At 56.9% G+C, this 14,183-nt stretch overlaps 3 protein-coding genes across 9 annotated transcripts in view; 1 reads left to right on the forward strand and 2 right to left on the reverse strand.

Annotated features, from left to right (window-relative positions):
• Nucleotides 1-5: 5 nt before the first annotated feature.
• Nucleotides 6-4,031, reverse strand: SLC39A5 (solute carrier family 39 member 5). The gene is made up of 10 exons (XM_075552817.1): nucleotides 3,748-4,031; nucleotides 3,100-3,283; nucleotides 2,195-2,357; nucleotides 1,904-2,073; nucleotides 1,546-1,689; nucleotides 1,108-1,204; nucleotides 853-1,026; nucleotides 666-746; nucleotides 366-556; nucleotides 6-149 (listed from the first exon to the last, which is right to left on the reverse strand). The coding sequence occupies exons 1-10, from the start codon at nucleotides 4,029-4,031 to the stop codon at nucleotides 6-8; spliced, it is 1,632 nt and encodes a 543-aa protein (XP_075408932.1).
• A 1,329-nt stretch (nucleotides 4,032-5,360) lies between these two features.
• Nucleotides 5,361-9,828, reverse strand: NABP2 (nucleic acid binding protein 2). Of its 2 annotated transcripts, none has more exons than XM_075552820.1 (7): nucleotides 9,723-9,828; nucleotides 9,279-9,380; nucleotides 8,692-8,830; nucleotides 8,502-8,573; nucleotides 8,242-8,323; nucleotides 8,079-8,148; nucleotides 5,361-5,896 (listed from the first exon to the last, which is right to left on the reverse strand). In XM_075552820.1, the coding sequence occupies exons 1-7, from the start codon at nucleotides 9,826-9,828 to the stop codon at nucleotides 5,697-5,699; spliced, it is 771 nt and encodes a 256-aa protein (XP_075408935.1). In that variant the 3' UTR covers nucleotides 5,361-5,696. The 2 variants fall into 2 exon arrangements, with proteins under 2 accessions (XP_075408935.1, XP_075408933.1); XM_075552818.1 differs by lacking the exon at nucleotides 9,723-9,828 and adding an exon at nucleotides 9,532-9,680.
• Nucleotides 9,829-9,954: 126 nt separating this feature from the next.
• The window catches only part of RNF41 (ring finger protein 41), a 38,372-nt gene continuing 34,143 nt past the window's right edge, over nucleotides 9,955-14,183 (forward strand). For 2 of the 6 annotated variants that reach the window (XM_075551484.1, XM_075551489.1), the window contains exon 1: nucleotides 9,955-10,133. The gene's annotated coding sequence lies outside the window, so the exon portion shown is untranslated. Of the gene's footprint in view, nucleotides 10,134-12,177; nucleotides 12,360-13,660; nucleotides 13,681-14,183 lie in introns of those variants that run through there. The other 4 variants (XM_075551483.1, XM_075551488.1, XM_075551485.1 and 1 more) reach the window with 3 other exon arrangements.

The raw sequence follows: 14,183 nt of genomic DNA on the forward strand, positions 1-14,183 counted from the left end.
GGCAGTCAGCCCTCTGAGGCCAGTGGCCAGAGCCGCTCCTCCAGCAGAGCGATGGTGACCATGAGGCTGCCCCCCAGGAGCAGCCCCAGCCCCTGCAGCAGCACTGTGAGCGGGCTGGATGGCTCAGCCGGGCGGAGCAGAGCGGGGAGCTGAAAGGAAAGGAGACATCAGGATGGACCCCCTTCCTGAAAGGGCCTCAGGGTGCTAGCTACCCCCACCGCCCAGCCTCTTCCAGAGCCCTGCAACCTCCTGCCTTGATGTGCACTGACCCCTGGGGAGCTGGCGGCAGGAAGGGGGCACCTGCCACTTCCCTATCGCCTTCCCGCTCACATCCCTTGGTCACCACTCCATCCCACACCTCTCACCATGTCCACGAGGGCCACGTAGAGGAAGACCCCCGCCGTGACCCCAAACACCCAAGGGGTGAGGGGGACAGGGCCCAAGCTGAGCCCCACCCCCAAGGCAGCACCCCCCAGCCCCAGGGCTCCAGACAGCAGACTCAGCAGCAGCAGTTGCCGGAAGGACAGGCCGGCCTGGAGCAGCATGGCAAAGTCACCTGGCGGGGAGAGATTGGTGCTGGTTGGGCCGGGTGGGCAGCTCCTCACCCATGCCACCTGCTAGCCTGCACGTTCCATGCCCACCCTACCCCCTGCGGCCTGGCCTACCCAGTTCATGGGGCAACTCATGGCAGAAGACCGCCAGGCTGGTACTGAGGCCGCTGGAGAAGCCATCTGAGAAGGCTGCACCTGCAGTGGGCGGGATTGCCGGCGATCAGTCGTCCTGGGAGCACACAGTCCTGAGAAGCAGGGTAGACCTCACATCCCCCACTCTCTTGGCCCCAGCACCTCGCACCTATGGCCAGTCCGTCGGTGAGGTTGTGCAGGCAGTCTCCCAGGAGCACCATCCACGTGATGTGGGTGCCCCCAGCACCACCTTGGTGCCCGTGACTGTGTCCTCGGTGCCCGGGAGGAGCCAGAGCTGGTGAGGACTGGGTGTCCTGCTCCCCCCGACCCTGAGCCCCTGGCTCTGCAGGGGGACAAACAAGGACAGGGTTGGTTGCTGCAAATGAGGACTGGGAGCTGGGAGCCCGCGCTGACCTCCAGTCACCTGGAGCCGCCTGCAGGGGCTGAAGGGCCACCCTATGGCCGTCCTCTGCATCTGGGTTAGGCCTTTCTCTGTCCCGTCTTCGCCACCTGCAGCATCTCTGAAATAGGAGGGCATCCCTCCTGGTGGAGGAGGCAGCAGAGCCGGGGACTAAGGGGCGGCCAGGTCACCAGCTGGGAAAGGGAACACCTGGGTCCACCTCTACACCTGGGGACATTCTTTGGCTTCTCTGCCTTCCTCAGATCGGCACCTCCCTCCGTATTGACTTGAACTCACACAGGAGTGGAAGGCCATTTGGCCCGTGCCCCTGGTCTGCCCTCATTGTTAGCACAGTGGGGAAGACACAGAGTTCCAGGGCCACACTCTCCCTCGCAGCTCCTGGGGCCTTTGGCCAGCTCTTGGTCCCGGCAGGAGGAGGAGGAAAGGGTCTTTGTCACTTACTAGCCTCAGTCCTCGGTGTCGCAAAAGTCCTAGCATGTTCTCCAGGACGAAGAGCAGGAAGAGGCCTCCAAGCACGGACAGCCCCGCACCTAGGTCCTCCTCCTCCGGTTGCCCGCCGAGCCCTGCATGCTGCCCCCCTTGGGCCTGACAGAGAGACAGGGCAGACCCTGGAAGCCCCCCGCACCCAGCAGCACCCTCCCTCCCCCGGGGAGGTGGCAGGCCTTTCCCCCCTACATGACAGTGACACAGGAGCGGGCAGGAAGGTGGGTGGGGGGTGCCCAGTGGCTGAGAGCAAGCACCTTGGACCAGGGAGAGAGACCACCCTAGGGGCAGGACGACAGGGAGGGGTTTCACATACGTGCGGCAACAAGTGTAACAGCGCGTCCCCGCAAAGAGTGCCCACGGCCAGGGCCCCCAAGAAGCCCAGCAGGGGCCGCAAGAGACGAGGTCCCAGGAGCCGCAGCAGCAGCAGAGAGAGGGGTGTAGGGAGGCTCAGCAGCAGGACTGCCAGGGCACTATGGGCCAGGGCTGGGAGGACCAAGGGCTGGATTAGCCGGAGCTGGGCCGGAAGGTGGAGGGTGAAGGCAGGGTGCGGACACTGCAAGCAGACACAGGACTGCCCACCCCGCCCACTCTTTCACCCACTGACCGGCTAGTTGGTCCCCTGGGGGTGCTGGAGCTGGGCCCCGGATGCAGACTCGGCTGTCAATCTGGTAGAGCAGGGCTGGGCACAGCAGTGCAAACTGGCGCGGGGTCAGAGGAGCAGCGGGGCTCAGGCCAAAATTGACCAGGAGCTGGGAGCCATTCAGACACTAGAGGGGTTGAGGTGGGGTTTCAAACATGGGGAAATTACCAGCAACCGCGACTGTGCTTTCAGGGCAGAGCCTGCCAGGCTCCCCTCTGCTCACACAGGCAGTGCCTCGGACACAGAGAGCTGTGCAGTCGTGTGTGGTGGATGGGTGAGAATACAGCCCCCATACAGTTTGGGCATAGATGGATGCTGCTGCCACCTCCCGCCTTCCCAAGCCCTGGTGGTTTTGTGGACTTGGTGTTGGGATAAGAGCCCTCCATTCCAGAAGCTTAGGAGGCAAGGCCTGAAAAGCCAGCCCACCTCCTTCTTCTCCACAGCCTTGTTCCTTGGCCACTCAGCCTGAGCTGGGCGCTCCCTGACATGGGAAGCTCATTGGGCCTGTTGTGTGTGGTCAGGCAGCTTTGGCCGAACAAGGTCCACAAGGTCAGTGCCTTAAAGGAACACATCCTACAAGTCTCCTCTCCAGGTAACCAGTCCCAGCCCCTGGGCTACTTCTTGGGGTTCTCTGCTTGGCCAAAGATAGCCCCAAAACTGGGTCTGGGAGCCTTGGGTGTGGGCTCACCTGCTCTGAGCTCAGTGGGCAAGTCTTTCACTGCCAGAATCATGTATCCTTAAGAGGACATTAAGATGTTTTGGGGTTGGTGTTTTTTTTTTTTTTGAAGCAACTATTAAATGGCTGACTCTGCACTTGGCCATCACAATCCCCAGTCTCTTTTCCGGTCTCCGGAGACCATCAAACTCACATCCTCATTCAGGTGGTCAGCCAGCGAATGGTCCAGCAACAGAAGCCTGTGGAAGAGGTCCAAGCCCGAGGGGGCTGCCCCATGGGGGGTATGAGGGGCATTTGGCTCCTCCAGGTCACCCCATCCTGAGGGACCCAGGGGCAGCCCTCCCCACACGTCCACACTCAGCTCGGGGTCCTGCGGCCTGGAAGGGAGGGGAAAGCAGGTCAGACTCATTTGTGCTCTTAGCCTGCTTGGAGAGGTTCCCACAAAAGTCGTGGGGGAAGTGTGCTCTCCCTGCTGGCTGGGGCTTCTGGGGCACATAGGCCAAGGAGCATCCATGCTGAGAAGTTGGGGGACTGGACCAGGTAGAGGTACCCCTGGGAGTGGAGCATAGGGGAGGGCAGCCCCAAGTGCTAAGAGCCCAGACAGCCCAAAGGCACCTAGCATTGGAACTGAGGCGTTGGGAGCTTGCTCTTGGGCCTAGGAACTTGGAGGGGAGCAGCAGAAGGCAAGAGGGGTCTGGGGGCGGGGGTGATGTGAGGATGGGGGACTATGGAGAACATGTCATTCCAGGAGTCTGGTTTTCAGAAGGCGAATGGAGACAGAGGTAAGCCCTCAGAGGAAATGGACGATGAAGCATTATGGGACGCTGGAAGGGGTTAGTACCTGTGTGTGGAATTGTCTCCGGTGGGGGGTGTAGCTCGGCTGGCTGGAGGCCCATGGTGTCCCAAGCGAAGCCCCTGAACCCGGCCAAGCCCCAGGCTGTGCAGAAGCCGCGCCAGGCCCCCTGCCGTCAGCGTCCCGTTCTCCCCGTACAGGCCAAACAGCTGGGCCAGGTAGTGGTTTTGCTCCTGCTCAGCGGGACCCAGGTTGGGGGCTGAGCCCCCTGCCCACGCCAAGACCACTGACACACACAGGGCAGCCAGCAGGTGACTCACTGGGGACCCCATCACTGGGGGAGCAGGACTCAGAGGCTTGGGTGCTGGCTCCTACTTCCCCTGGAACATCTTGAAGCCCGTGCCCTGGAAGGACAAGCAGGGTGGGCAGGGGCCGGAGGACTGCAGCTCTGTTCTCAGGGAAGGGCAAACCTCCTCCACACACCTGCTCTCCCACCTGGAATCTAGCACCAGCCCCTTTCCTGCTCCGTGTTTGCAGTTCCCAGAGCTTCTGCCCTGACCCAGAGCTCTATCCAGCCCTCCTGTTCTGTTCCCCACCTTCCTCCTTTCCGCCACTTTGACCCCTCTGTCTGTTACCATGGCCTTACCCCCACTGGCAGTGTGAGGCCGTCAAGCACCTCAGGTCCACGTCCACGTCTGGCCTTGCCCGGGCGGTGGTTTCCTGCGTGGGGGTGGGGAGCCCCGTATCAAACACTGGTGCCCAGGTAGAATGGAGGCCACGTCGGGTAGAAAGCTGAGATGGACAAGCACCCCTCCTGCCCCCCCAGCCCACCTGCCTTGGGGCGGGATGAGGGGTGGGGCCAAAATGGGAAAGCTCACACCAAGAGGAGTTAATGGTTCACTGGTCTCTGGGGTGGGGGTCAAAGGTCAGTCTTAGCTGGGCCCCCTGAGTTGGGAGGGGCCATCCTCTGCCCCTAGAAGAGCCACGTGGCTAAGGAGAAGTTGGGTTGATTCCCCTGTAAACAATCCATGCCACCCCCAACCCAGCTGGTACCGCTGGAGCCCTTTGCCCACATATGCTGCCATCCCTGGGCGGTGACTTTACAGCCGGCACTGGGCTCACCTCCTATCTGCCCCCTTCCACTCCACACCCCCTTCCTCCTCTGCCCACCCATTTCCTGAAAAAGTTGGACCCATGTGTCTGTAAGCTGCAAAGGAGGGTGAAGAGGCAGAAAAGCAACAATCTCAAGGGCACCAGGGATAACTTGGTCCCAGTTGCTCAGCAGGCCGGAGCTCTAGCAAAGGGTGAAGGCAGGGGAAATGGGGGAGCAAGGTTAGCTGGGGCAGTTGGTCTGGAGGGGCAGAGGTCGGCATCGGCATTACCTGAGCGAGAGCGCAGAGACAAGACGGGAAGGACGCTCAGAGGAAGGGGGACTCAGCCTTCTTGGTTCCAGCTGGGGGTTGGGGGTAAGTAGGCAGGCGGGCAAGGGTCACCTGCAGGGAGGGTGTAGGGGAGGGACGCCACCTTAAAGGGGCAGGCCTGCTTTGCTCAGAACTCCTTATCTGTAACCTGTGTCCCCTCCACCTCCTGGGGGCACCCCACAGCTCCACATTCCCGGCTGCTAACCATTTCCTCTCCCCGCACAAAGCACAGGAGTCCAGTCGGAATGATAACATTTATTAGGGAAGGGATTTCAGTGAGGCTCCCCAAGCGCGTGCGCGCACACGAGAAACAGACCCGTGACTGCCGCTTCTAAAGAGGGGGGCGGCCAGGCAGGATGCCCGGAATTGGAGGGGACAGGCAGCTCCAGCTGGTCAGGGGGGACCTTGGGCTAAGGGTGGATAAGGCCACTGCTCATTGCCCCACCAAGGCAGCTTAGTGGCAAAAAAGTACCGCTCCCTCCCCCCAGCAAGCCAGCAGCCCAGTGTCCGGTTGTCTTGTTTTCCGCAGACGCCTGGGTTGTGTCTGGAGGCAGGAAGGGAGGAAGAGTGTCTTTGCTATCTCTTGCTGCTCCTTCGGGTTTCTTTGCCATTGCTGACAGGGTTGCTGGTGGGGCCAGGAGGGGCAGCAGACGTATGGTTGGGCTGGCTGCGGGTGATTCGGGTGCTCGGTGGGTGGGAGGGAGCGTGAGGTGGGTGCGGGCCACTGCCGGGACCTGGCAGGGCGCTCAGTCCATTCCCATTCTGGTTCTCAGTGGCTAATGGTGGAAGAGGAGAAACAGGAATGAGAGCACTCAGGGAGGTGAAGGGCCAGCCTTACAGCCTTCACCAAGTGGAGCCCAGGGAACCCCTTCACCAAGCACAGGGGCACCAGAACGCCGAGGGGACCTCAAGAACACTCAGCAGTCACATCGCGGAGCCGACACACGGGAACCTGGCTCTCACCCCCTGCTCGAGGGTCAGAGTCAGGCCCGGCAGTCACTGTGTGGCTCTAAGCTCAAGGGTCTTCGACAGAACACCCTTTACCGAAGTGACTGCAGAACTTGGGAAGCAGGTGGGGGGACCGCAGCTTCGGGGGTCTTCAAAACAGAAGAACTGGCACGCATGTGTGTATACATGGACCTTTTTTGAGGACGCACACGTGTTTGCCACCATAATAATAATCATTTTTCACAAAAAACAGACAAAAGAAGCAAAAGCAAAAACCCACAAACAAAAGAAAGATAGCATAAGCAAGGATATTGTTACCATAATCTCACTCCTACTGAGAATAACGTTTTGTATGTATTTTAAACGTTTGCTTAGAAGCAGCTGTGTGGGATGTCCCTTATTTCTCTGCACATCACTACCTACCCCTGCCCTCCCTACACTGTCTTACAGTCATTCTATAATCTCCGTGGATGGCAGTCTCCTAAAGGCAGGTGTTTTGTAACCCCGGACACCTATCAGGTACTCCACAAGTGCTTCTGAAAGGAAGACAGCGGCACGGCCATAGGCCTCTCAATGGGGTGGATATCGTAGACTCCTGAAGCTCAAACCATATCCCTCCCGCACCCTGTCACCCCAGGGAACAAAGACATCTGCTGTGAAAACCCCAACAGAATGTCCTTTCCCCAATTCTCTCTCTCTCTCTCACACACACACACACACACACACACACACACACACACGCTTGGGAGTGGACAGAAGTCCACATGAAGTTCTTAAGCCTTTTCTTTGTTGTTGTGAAACCTCTTGTACCTGGCTGGCAGACGAGGGCGTGAGGCCACGTGTGGCAAATGAACATTAGGGGTAAGCAAGCTGCAAATGTAGCATCCTAGAAGCACAGTTTTTTATAAATTACTAAGCCACAGAGACAGGGGAAATTGTAACAAAGATACTTTCTATTGGAACCATAGATGCTAATCTGTGTGTGTGTGTGTGGGGGGGGGGGAGTTAAAAATCATTATTTCATGGTCTTCTAAAGAAACATCATGACCCTCAGTGACTCTGAAATGCCAGTGATTCAGAATACCATGGTAACCGGGGATGTTAGGCACAAATGGGAGAAGGGCCGAGGTAGCCTGAAACCTAGGCAACTGACCAGAGAGGGCAAGAGCCAGACAAACACCCGGATAGGGCCAACTCGGGAGGTGTGTGGTATAAGCCAGGCTCTTGGGGAGAAGCCTGGGGGCAGCGATGCATTGGTGAGGGAGGGGCCAACAGTGAGTGGCTTTCCTCCCCAGTGGTGACCTGCACTAGGGTCCCCATTCCTCAAGAAACCAAGAGGGGGGCTTGAAGTCTATCAGCTGGAAGCGTCATGACCCCAAGGTGCGCCTGTATTCCGAGAAGAGTGGGCATGCCAGATGGGCACGATTTGGGGCTGTCAAGCATGTTGCGGTGTGTAAGTCTGTCAGGATGTACTGAACCCTGTGACGAGTCACAGTGGACAAGCTTTTGCCCGAGAGGAAGCAGTGAGAGAGAAGATGGAGAATGTAGGAGGGCAAGCTGTGAAGTACCCTCCCGTTTGCCTTTGAGTGACATGGCAGCCGCGGCAGCCAAATAGGTCCCTGCGTTCAGTGGCAGGAACCCTTCCACCGCAGGACTTGTCAGTCTCCCAGTCAGAGGGTTTGGAGAAGAGCTGGCTGGAGGGGGTTGGATGAAAAGGACTGAGGAAGGGAGCAAAGGAAAGGCTGCAGGCACAAACCAGTAGTTGCTCCCCTCGGGCAGGTGAGCTAGGAAGTATTCAATTCACATCCACCCTGAGGCTCCTCGGAGAAGATGTGGATAATGTGTTTAGGAAAGATCGCAGGTTTATAAAGGCTACCAGGCAGATCTATGCTGACACCACAAAAGACACACTATAGTCAATTCCTGGTGACAACAAATACCACAACAGGAGGAGGAGGAGGAGGAGGGGTAGCCAGGAGCGGCCCAGTGGAGGAAAGGGAGTAGGTTTACCTGGAGAAGCAGCAGGGGGTCCGGTGGGAGGCTGGGGGGCTGCGGGGCTGCTGTCGGTGTTGTTCTGCACCTGAAGGCACACAGCAGATACTCAGCTCCTGCTCCACACTGTTTTTCCATCTGGCCTGCCCTCCTTCCCCACCATCGCGGCTATGGGACTTACCACCTTGTTGGGTGGCTGCTGGGCACTGTATTCTGGGTTCGGCTCACTGAAGTTAGGCACCTCAGAATAAACCATACAGAACCTGCCAGGGGAGAAAATGGCCAAAGCCTTAGACTTATCCTTTGGGGTCCATGCGGGAACCCCGGAAGGGCCTAGATGCAGGGGGAGTGGTACACCCTTAAGCTCTTTCCCTGCAAACCTCCACTCTCCCTCCTCAGGCGGAGGCTTCTTCAGCCCAATTCATAGAAGCAGGAACTTACTCTCCGATTTTCTGCAGGTCCCCTCCACGCCCAGTGTATAGCGTCAGACAACCTTTAAACACTGAAGCGTACCTGTGGAGGTAAAAGAAAGCAAAAGTTCAGAGTCTTCACAAAAGTTACAAGGACTGTGAACCTCCCCCCACGCCCACCCCCACCCCTGAGTGTTGCTGCTTATCCTGGGCCGGCTTACCCCTTAGTGAGGCGGATAATGTCCCCTGGCTGGATCAAGTTGCCCACATCATCCCACACGGAGATGTTGATGCTGCCTGTTTTGTCTGCCACTTTGCAGGTCCGCACCTCGTGTCCGTCCTTGGTCTTGGTCACTCGGCCTGGAGGGAACAAACAAATGGGGGTGGAGGAGATGCTCCATGTAACTGGGGGGAGGGGTGGTCAGAGGGATGAGATCTGGATATTGATGGGGTGAAGGGAAAAGTGTACAAGCAGTGCAAAGTCCAAATCATCCTGGGACAGGGATGGGGTGGAGCTGGGGGGTGGGAGTGCGGCGGAGAGGTGGGGGTGAAGGGCCCAGTACCATGGAGAGGGCCCTGAGTGGAAAGACCCGAGTAGCAACAATCAAGAGTTCTAGCTACTTTGTACCCAATCACAACTTAGGGACGGGAGTGAGCTGTCTTCTGGGTCAGCCCTGTCATCAGGGTGAACGCTAAGGGCCGTGACAGGGTCTGGACTGTGTCCTCCCCTGTTCCACTTGCATCCCCCCTCCCGCCCCCTCCCCGCCCCCGCGGACCGGAGCCCCAGGCCCATCACCCAGCAAGCTACCTGTCTCCAGAACAATGAAGATGAGGTTCAGATTCTTGAGCCCTGGCTTGATATCCTTCACAAAGGTCTCGGTCGTCATGCTGCCCGGGCCGCGGCACCTCACTGGCAGGGGGAAGGGAGGCTCAATGCCTAGCGCCCTGACCCCCATGCAGCATTTCCCAGGACCCGCTGCACTTCCCCGGAGCCTTTAACCTCAAGATCAGAATTTGGGAATCTCGGGCTAGACGGCTTAGGAGCTGAAAGGTCCCCTTACCGGGATGCGGGATGCGCTTCCAGTCTTAAGCCCCGAAGTGGGGGAGCTACAGGAGATGGGGGTAGGGAACTTGTTGCAGAGCCAGGGATGGGAGTCTTACTCGCCAAATATCCCTGAGCCCTCCTAAGAATAACCCGGGAATCGGTCTATCCCCGCCACCCCCCACCCCCACCCCCCACCCCACCACCCACCTAGCCAGTCGGCCTGACGGTGCACGCTGCCGAGCTGCCCGCAGGGGGAGCCACAGGCCGGCCGCCGCGCCGGATGCCACCCGATGGAACGCGGGAGTGGGGACATTCCCGGAAGTTTGTCCAGGATGGCTTGCTTCGTCCAATCAGTGTCCAGCCGCCCGCGCTGGCCCAGCCAATCACAACCTAGGGCAGACGCAACGGGAAGGGGCGTATTGCAGCTATTAAAGGGGACTACGTGGGCCCCCGGGGAACCCTGGTGGCGAGCGGTGGTCTTCGTTGGACTGCTAACTCTGAGGTCAGCGGTTCAAAACCACCACCGTACGCTCTGCAGGAGAAAGATGGTGCTTTCTACTCTTGCAAAGAGGTACAGCATTGGAAACTCTCGGAGACAGTTCTACTCTGTCCTATAAGGTAAGTCAGAATTGACACTAAGGCCACTGGGTTTTTTAGGTGGGGGCCCTCGTGGCAGAGTGAGCTAAGCCTTGACCTGCTAGCAAGCAAGGTTGGCAGGTCAAATCCGCCAGGGAAAAAGATAAGACTGTCTGCTGAACCCGTAGGGAGCAGTTTTCTATGAATGAGAGTCTGCTCCATGGCACTGAGTTAGGGTTAGAGTGGGTTTAGGAGATAGTCATGAGTTGGTATCCACCTAAGAGCACTGAGTTTGTAATTTAGACTGGTTTTGCAAGGGAGAGAGCTACACGACCATATGGCCACTCAGCTCCCCGTTTTTCCAAAACTTGACTGGGAGAATCCACTTCACCACATAGGCTGTTAAAATTTTGTTTGGGGGTCGGGAGAAGGGATGAGCTGATACCAAGGACTCAAATAGAAAGAAAATGTTCCAAAAATGATGGCAAAATATGTACAAAGGTGCTTGATATAATGGATGTTTGAATTGTGATGAGCTGTAAAAGCCCCCAATAAAATGTTTAATAAAAAATTTTGTTTGTTTCCCTCCAAGACATGACACAATGGAAAAGGACAAAGGGCCTGATCGACTAGGTGATACAAGTTTTGAGTCCTGCTTATGCATGCTACATTGTTCCCTGTTCTCACATAAAACCATGTAATTTTCATGCCCCTTTCAGAGATGAGAAAACAGGAGTGATATGATGTCCTCAGAGTAGGTGCTGGACTTAACCATGATGATGGCAGTTCAAACCCACTAGCTGCTCTAGAGGAGAAAGATGAGGCTATCTGCTCTGGTGAAGACTTAGAATCTCTGAAGCCATATATATAGTGTTCCTATAAGTGGGATTGAGTGGGTTTGCTTTTTGGTTTTGAGTCAGAATCTACATGATGGCAGTGTGTTGTGTGGTTGGTTTTGCAATCTGTCAGTCTATCCCTGGAGAAAGATGAGGCTGTAAAGATATAAAGTCTCTGAAACCCAAAGGGGCAATTCTACCCTGTCCTCTAGGGTCTCTATGAGTTGGAATCTTTGCAAAGGCTGTGAGGTTTTTGTTTTTAGACCCGACTACCCAGTCATCAAGTTGTCTAGCTAGTTCTGTACTATTGTATACAAACCAGTTACATAAAGACATTTATATGCATTACAATTTTACTGTGAATGCCCATACCAGATAGCCTTTTAAACTAGATTCATCTATGCTTAACTGTAATACCTTGGCTTGCTTAATTAACCCCATAGAGAGGTTTAGGCTCCACCTGGACTTTCCTCAGATCCCAGTAAGGGAATGGTTCTGTCCCACCCACACCTCCAATCATAAAGTTGTATCCTAAAGAAATCAAACCACGGCGGAGGAGTTCAAGTTATAGGGCATCAGAAGAAGTAAAGATGAAGACTGGTAGAAGGAAGTAACACTGGGTGAGCTGGGAGGTGGGGAGGGGAGCTAGCGAAGGGTTATTGGTCCAGGAACGGCGTTGTTTTCTCTCCTTGTCCTTCCCCCTCTGAGGCGCTTCAGGGAACTCCCTGAGCGTTTGGGGCAACCATTGTCTGGATACGACAGGGTGCGTGAGGCGGGCACTTGGAGCACTCCAGGTCAAAGCCGAGCTGTGGGACACTGCCCAGCCCTCCACCCTGCAGCCGCGGGTCGACTGCAGTATCCAATCCCATGACTATGAGTCATTGGGTTGGGAGTGAAGCTGACCACAGTTGTGGAAACGGGACAGGGGCGGGTCACGGGGCCGAACGGCCTCCCCGCGCCGTCACGCGCCACGATGCCTCAGTGCGCCCGCCCGGAGTCGCTTCCCGCCAGAGGGGCCGGCTCCCTTCACTTCCCCGCCCCACTTGGTTCTCTCGTCCCGGCCAGGCCCGGGACAAGCACCCTGGGAGGAACAGAGAGTAGTTCCTCCAGAGTGGCTACACAGTCCGCGTTGGGGCCACATGAACTTCCGGCCGAGAGCGGAGGCCTGGCTAGCCTCCACCCCTTCTCGTTGGTCGGCCGCGGCAAAGAGGCGGAGCTTGGTGACGGCTTCCGTCGGGTTGCGTAGCGTCAGTGGGTGGGGCGGGGGCTCCGTTTCGGACGGCGGCGAGTGGTCAGAACCTTTCCCCCTCCTTCTACTTCCCCTTCCCCTCCCGGGAGATGCTGGCACTCGGCGGCGGGGCTGTCCCGGGGCCGCCGCGGCCTCAGCTGCAGCCTGCGCGGGGTACGGAGAGTCTAGACCGCTGCCAAGGCGGTGCGTACTGCGCCTGCGTGGGCACCCGCCTAAAAAAGAGGGAGAGGGGAGCGATGCTGTGGGGGAGGGGGAGGTCGTGGGGTGGGGTGAGAAGGGATGGGAGTGAAGATTAGAAATGGAGGAAGGGGCAGCAGTGGGGAGAGTTGGGAGCTGAGGGGGGGCTCTGCAGGAGGGCTTTCTCGGGGGGCCGTCTGAGGGGAGGCTTGAGAAGTGTGGGGTGCGGGCGGGGGGCTTGGGTTCGCTGGAAGGAAGACTGGGAGGAGGGGGGCCGAGAACGTCGTATTAAATAGGCAATGATTGACGGACTGAGAGGAGGGGAAAAGACCATTGGCGGAGGGGCAGCCTGGGCAAGGGCGGTGGAACCTGAACCTCCCGCCCTCGAAGCCCTGGAGCTTGGCTCCTCTCCCATGCCTTGTCTTTGGCCGCCCTTTGCCTGGTTCTCCTCCTTCATTCCTTCCCCACTCCGCCTCCTACCCCTCCATGAAGGAATCTCACATTCCTAAGTCCCTGCCTTTAGTTTGTAGCCAGGCCCTCTTCTGCTGCCTGCACACACCGGACAGCTTTCCTCACCCAGGCTCACCCTCGCCCCCCAGGAGCAGGCAGCCCAGACGGATGCGGGCCTACTGCCTAAAGAATTGAAGGACCTTCCCCAGACCAATTGCCTTCTTTTTCATCTAACAGCAAATGGGCTGTTAGTGAGCCCACCAAGCTACTGCCTTTTGAGAGTGAGCTGTGATAGTACAGTGGTTTGAGAGTGGGACAGTAGGACTAGAGAGAGACTGGTCGTTTGTTTGTCTGTAGAATGGAGGTGGACTAGCAGGGGGAGCGTGAGTGATGCAGTAGTGTTGTATCCAGCCAGCCTTGTGCTGTGCCTGGTTCCCACCAGTTAAAAAGGAGGAACAAGTATTTTTCAAGCCCCCCTCTACTGTAAAATTATTTCTCATTTGAGTGCTATAAACAAAGCCTTACTCTGAGGGTAGCTGTATTCAGGATGCTTTCACATTTATTATTTCATTTTCAGAAGTACATGCGCCTAATTACAGGGTAGATCAGGCAGGTGTCATTTTCCCCCACCTGACAACTGAGGCAGTTGAACTCCTGCAGGGTGACAGGGCTTTTTTATAAAGGTGCATAGTTGCCTAATGGCAGAGCCAGGACAGGCACCCGCGTCTCCTGACTCCTCGTTCTCCTCTTGGTTGAATTTTTGTTTTGTTCTAGCCAAGGAGGCTTCGTCCGAAGGGTAGTACAAAGTACCATTGGTTTTCCCAGCCAGGGCAGCTGGCTGTGCACTTCCCGCGTCTGGACCTTGTCACTTGTGACGGTGCGTAGCCAACAGCACTGATCCTGAAAGCGTTTCCCAAGCTACAGTGCATATGCCAGGGTGTTGGGCAATGGGGCTTGGTCAGATGAAATGCCCATCATGGGTGGGAGAGAAAAGAGTAATGGGGAGAAACACATCAACCCCTCCAACCACAGGGATGAGAGAGGGTGGTGTGTGCGACATTATGCTCCTGTCTCTGATTAGCTTAAAAAATGCCACGCTGATGCTGACAAACATATGCATCAGCCTCAGAAAATGAACTGGTCCCTGTGTTCATGTCTAACAGTGATCTTGTCCTTGGCTCTGATCACTGTGATGGTGAAGAGTACTTTGAATAGTTGCCATTCTCCTGGATAGAGTAGACCAGATTTTTTCACCCCCTTCACCCAAAACCCTGTCTTTCTCTGCTTGATGCTCTCTTGCTAATGATGAGAGTCTTCCTAATCACACTGGCATTTGCAGTCTGCCCAGTTGTCCACCTTGGAAAAGGTCCAGATTTTACT

The sequence above is a fragment of the Tenrec ecaudatus genome, chromosome 6 (assembly GCF_050624435.1).
Source record: "Tenrec ecaudatus isolate mTenEca1 chromosome 6, mTenEca1.hap1, whole genome shotgun sequence".
Lineage (NCBI taxonomy): Eukaryota > Metazoa > Chordata > Mammalia > Afrosoricida > Tenrecidae > Tenrec > Tenrec ecaudatus.

What these genes read in the sequence shown, in the direction of transcription:
- SLC39A5 (XM_075552817.1), bottom strand. Translation starts at nt 4,031, where the DNA reads ATGGGGTCCCCAGTGAGTCACCTGCTGGCTGCCCTGTGTGTGTCAGTG. An exon ending in GCCCCTGCAGGCGGCTCCAG is followed by an intron (nt 1,027 to 1,107) that starts GTGACTGGAGGT and finishes GTCCCCCTGCAG; the next exon opens with AGCCAGGGGCTCAGGGTCGG. An exon ending in CACCGACGGACTGGCCATAG is followed by an intron (nt 747 to 852) that starts GTGCGAGGTGCT and finishes CGCCCACTGCAG; the next exon opens with GTGCAGCCTTCTCAGATGGC.
- NABP2 (XM_075552820.1), bottom strand. Translation starts at nt 9,828, where the DNA reads ATGTCCCCACTCCCGCGTTCCATCGGGTGGCATCCGGCGCGGCGGCCG. An exon ending in ATTATCCGCCTCACTAAGGG is followed by an intron (nt 8,574 to 8,691) that starts GTAAGCCGGCCC and finishes TTACCTCCACAG; the next exon opens with GTACGCTTCAGTGTTTAAAG. An exon ending in GACCTGCAGAAAATCGGAGA is followed by an intron (nt 8,324 to 8,501) that starts GTAAGTTCCTGC and finishes CTCCCCTGGCAG; the next exon opens with GTTCTGTATGGTTTATTCTG.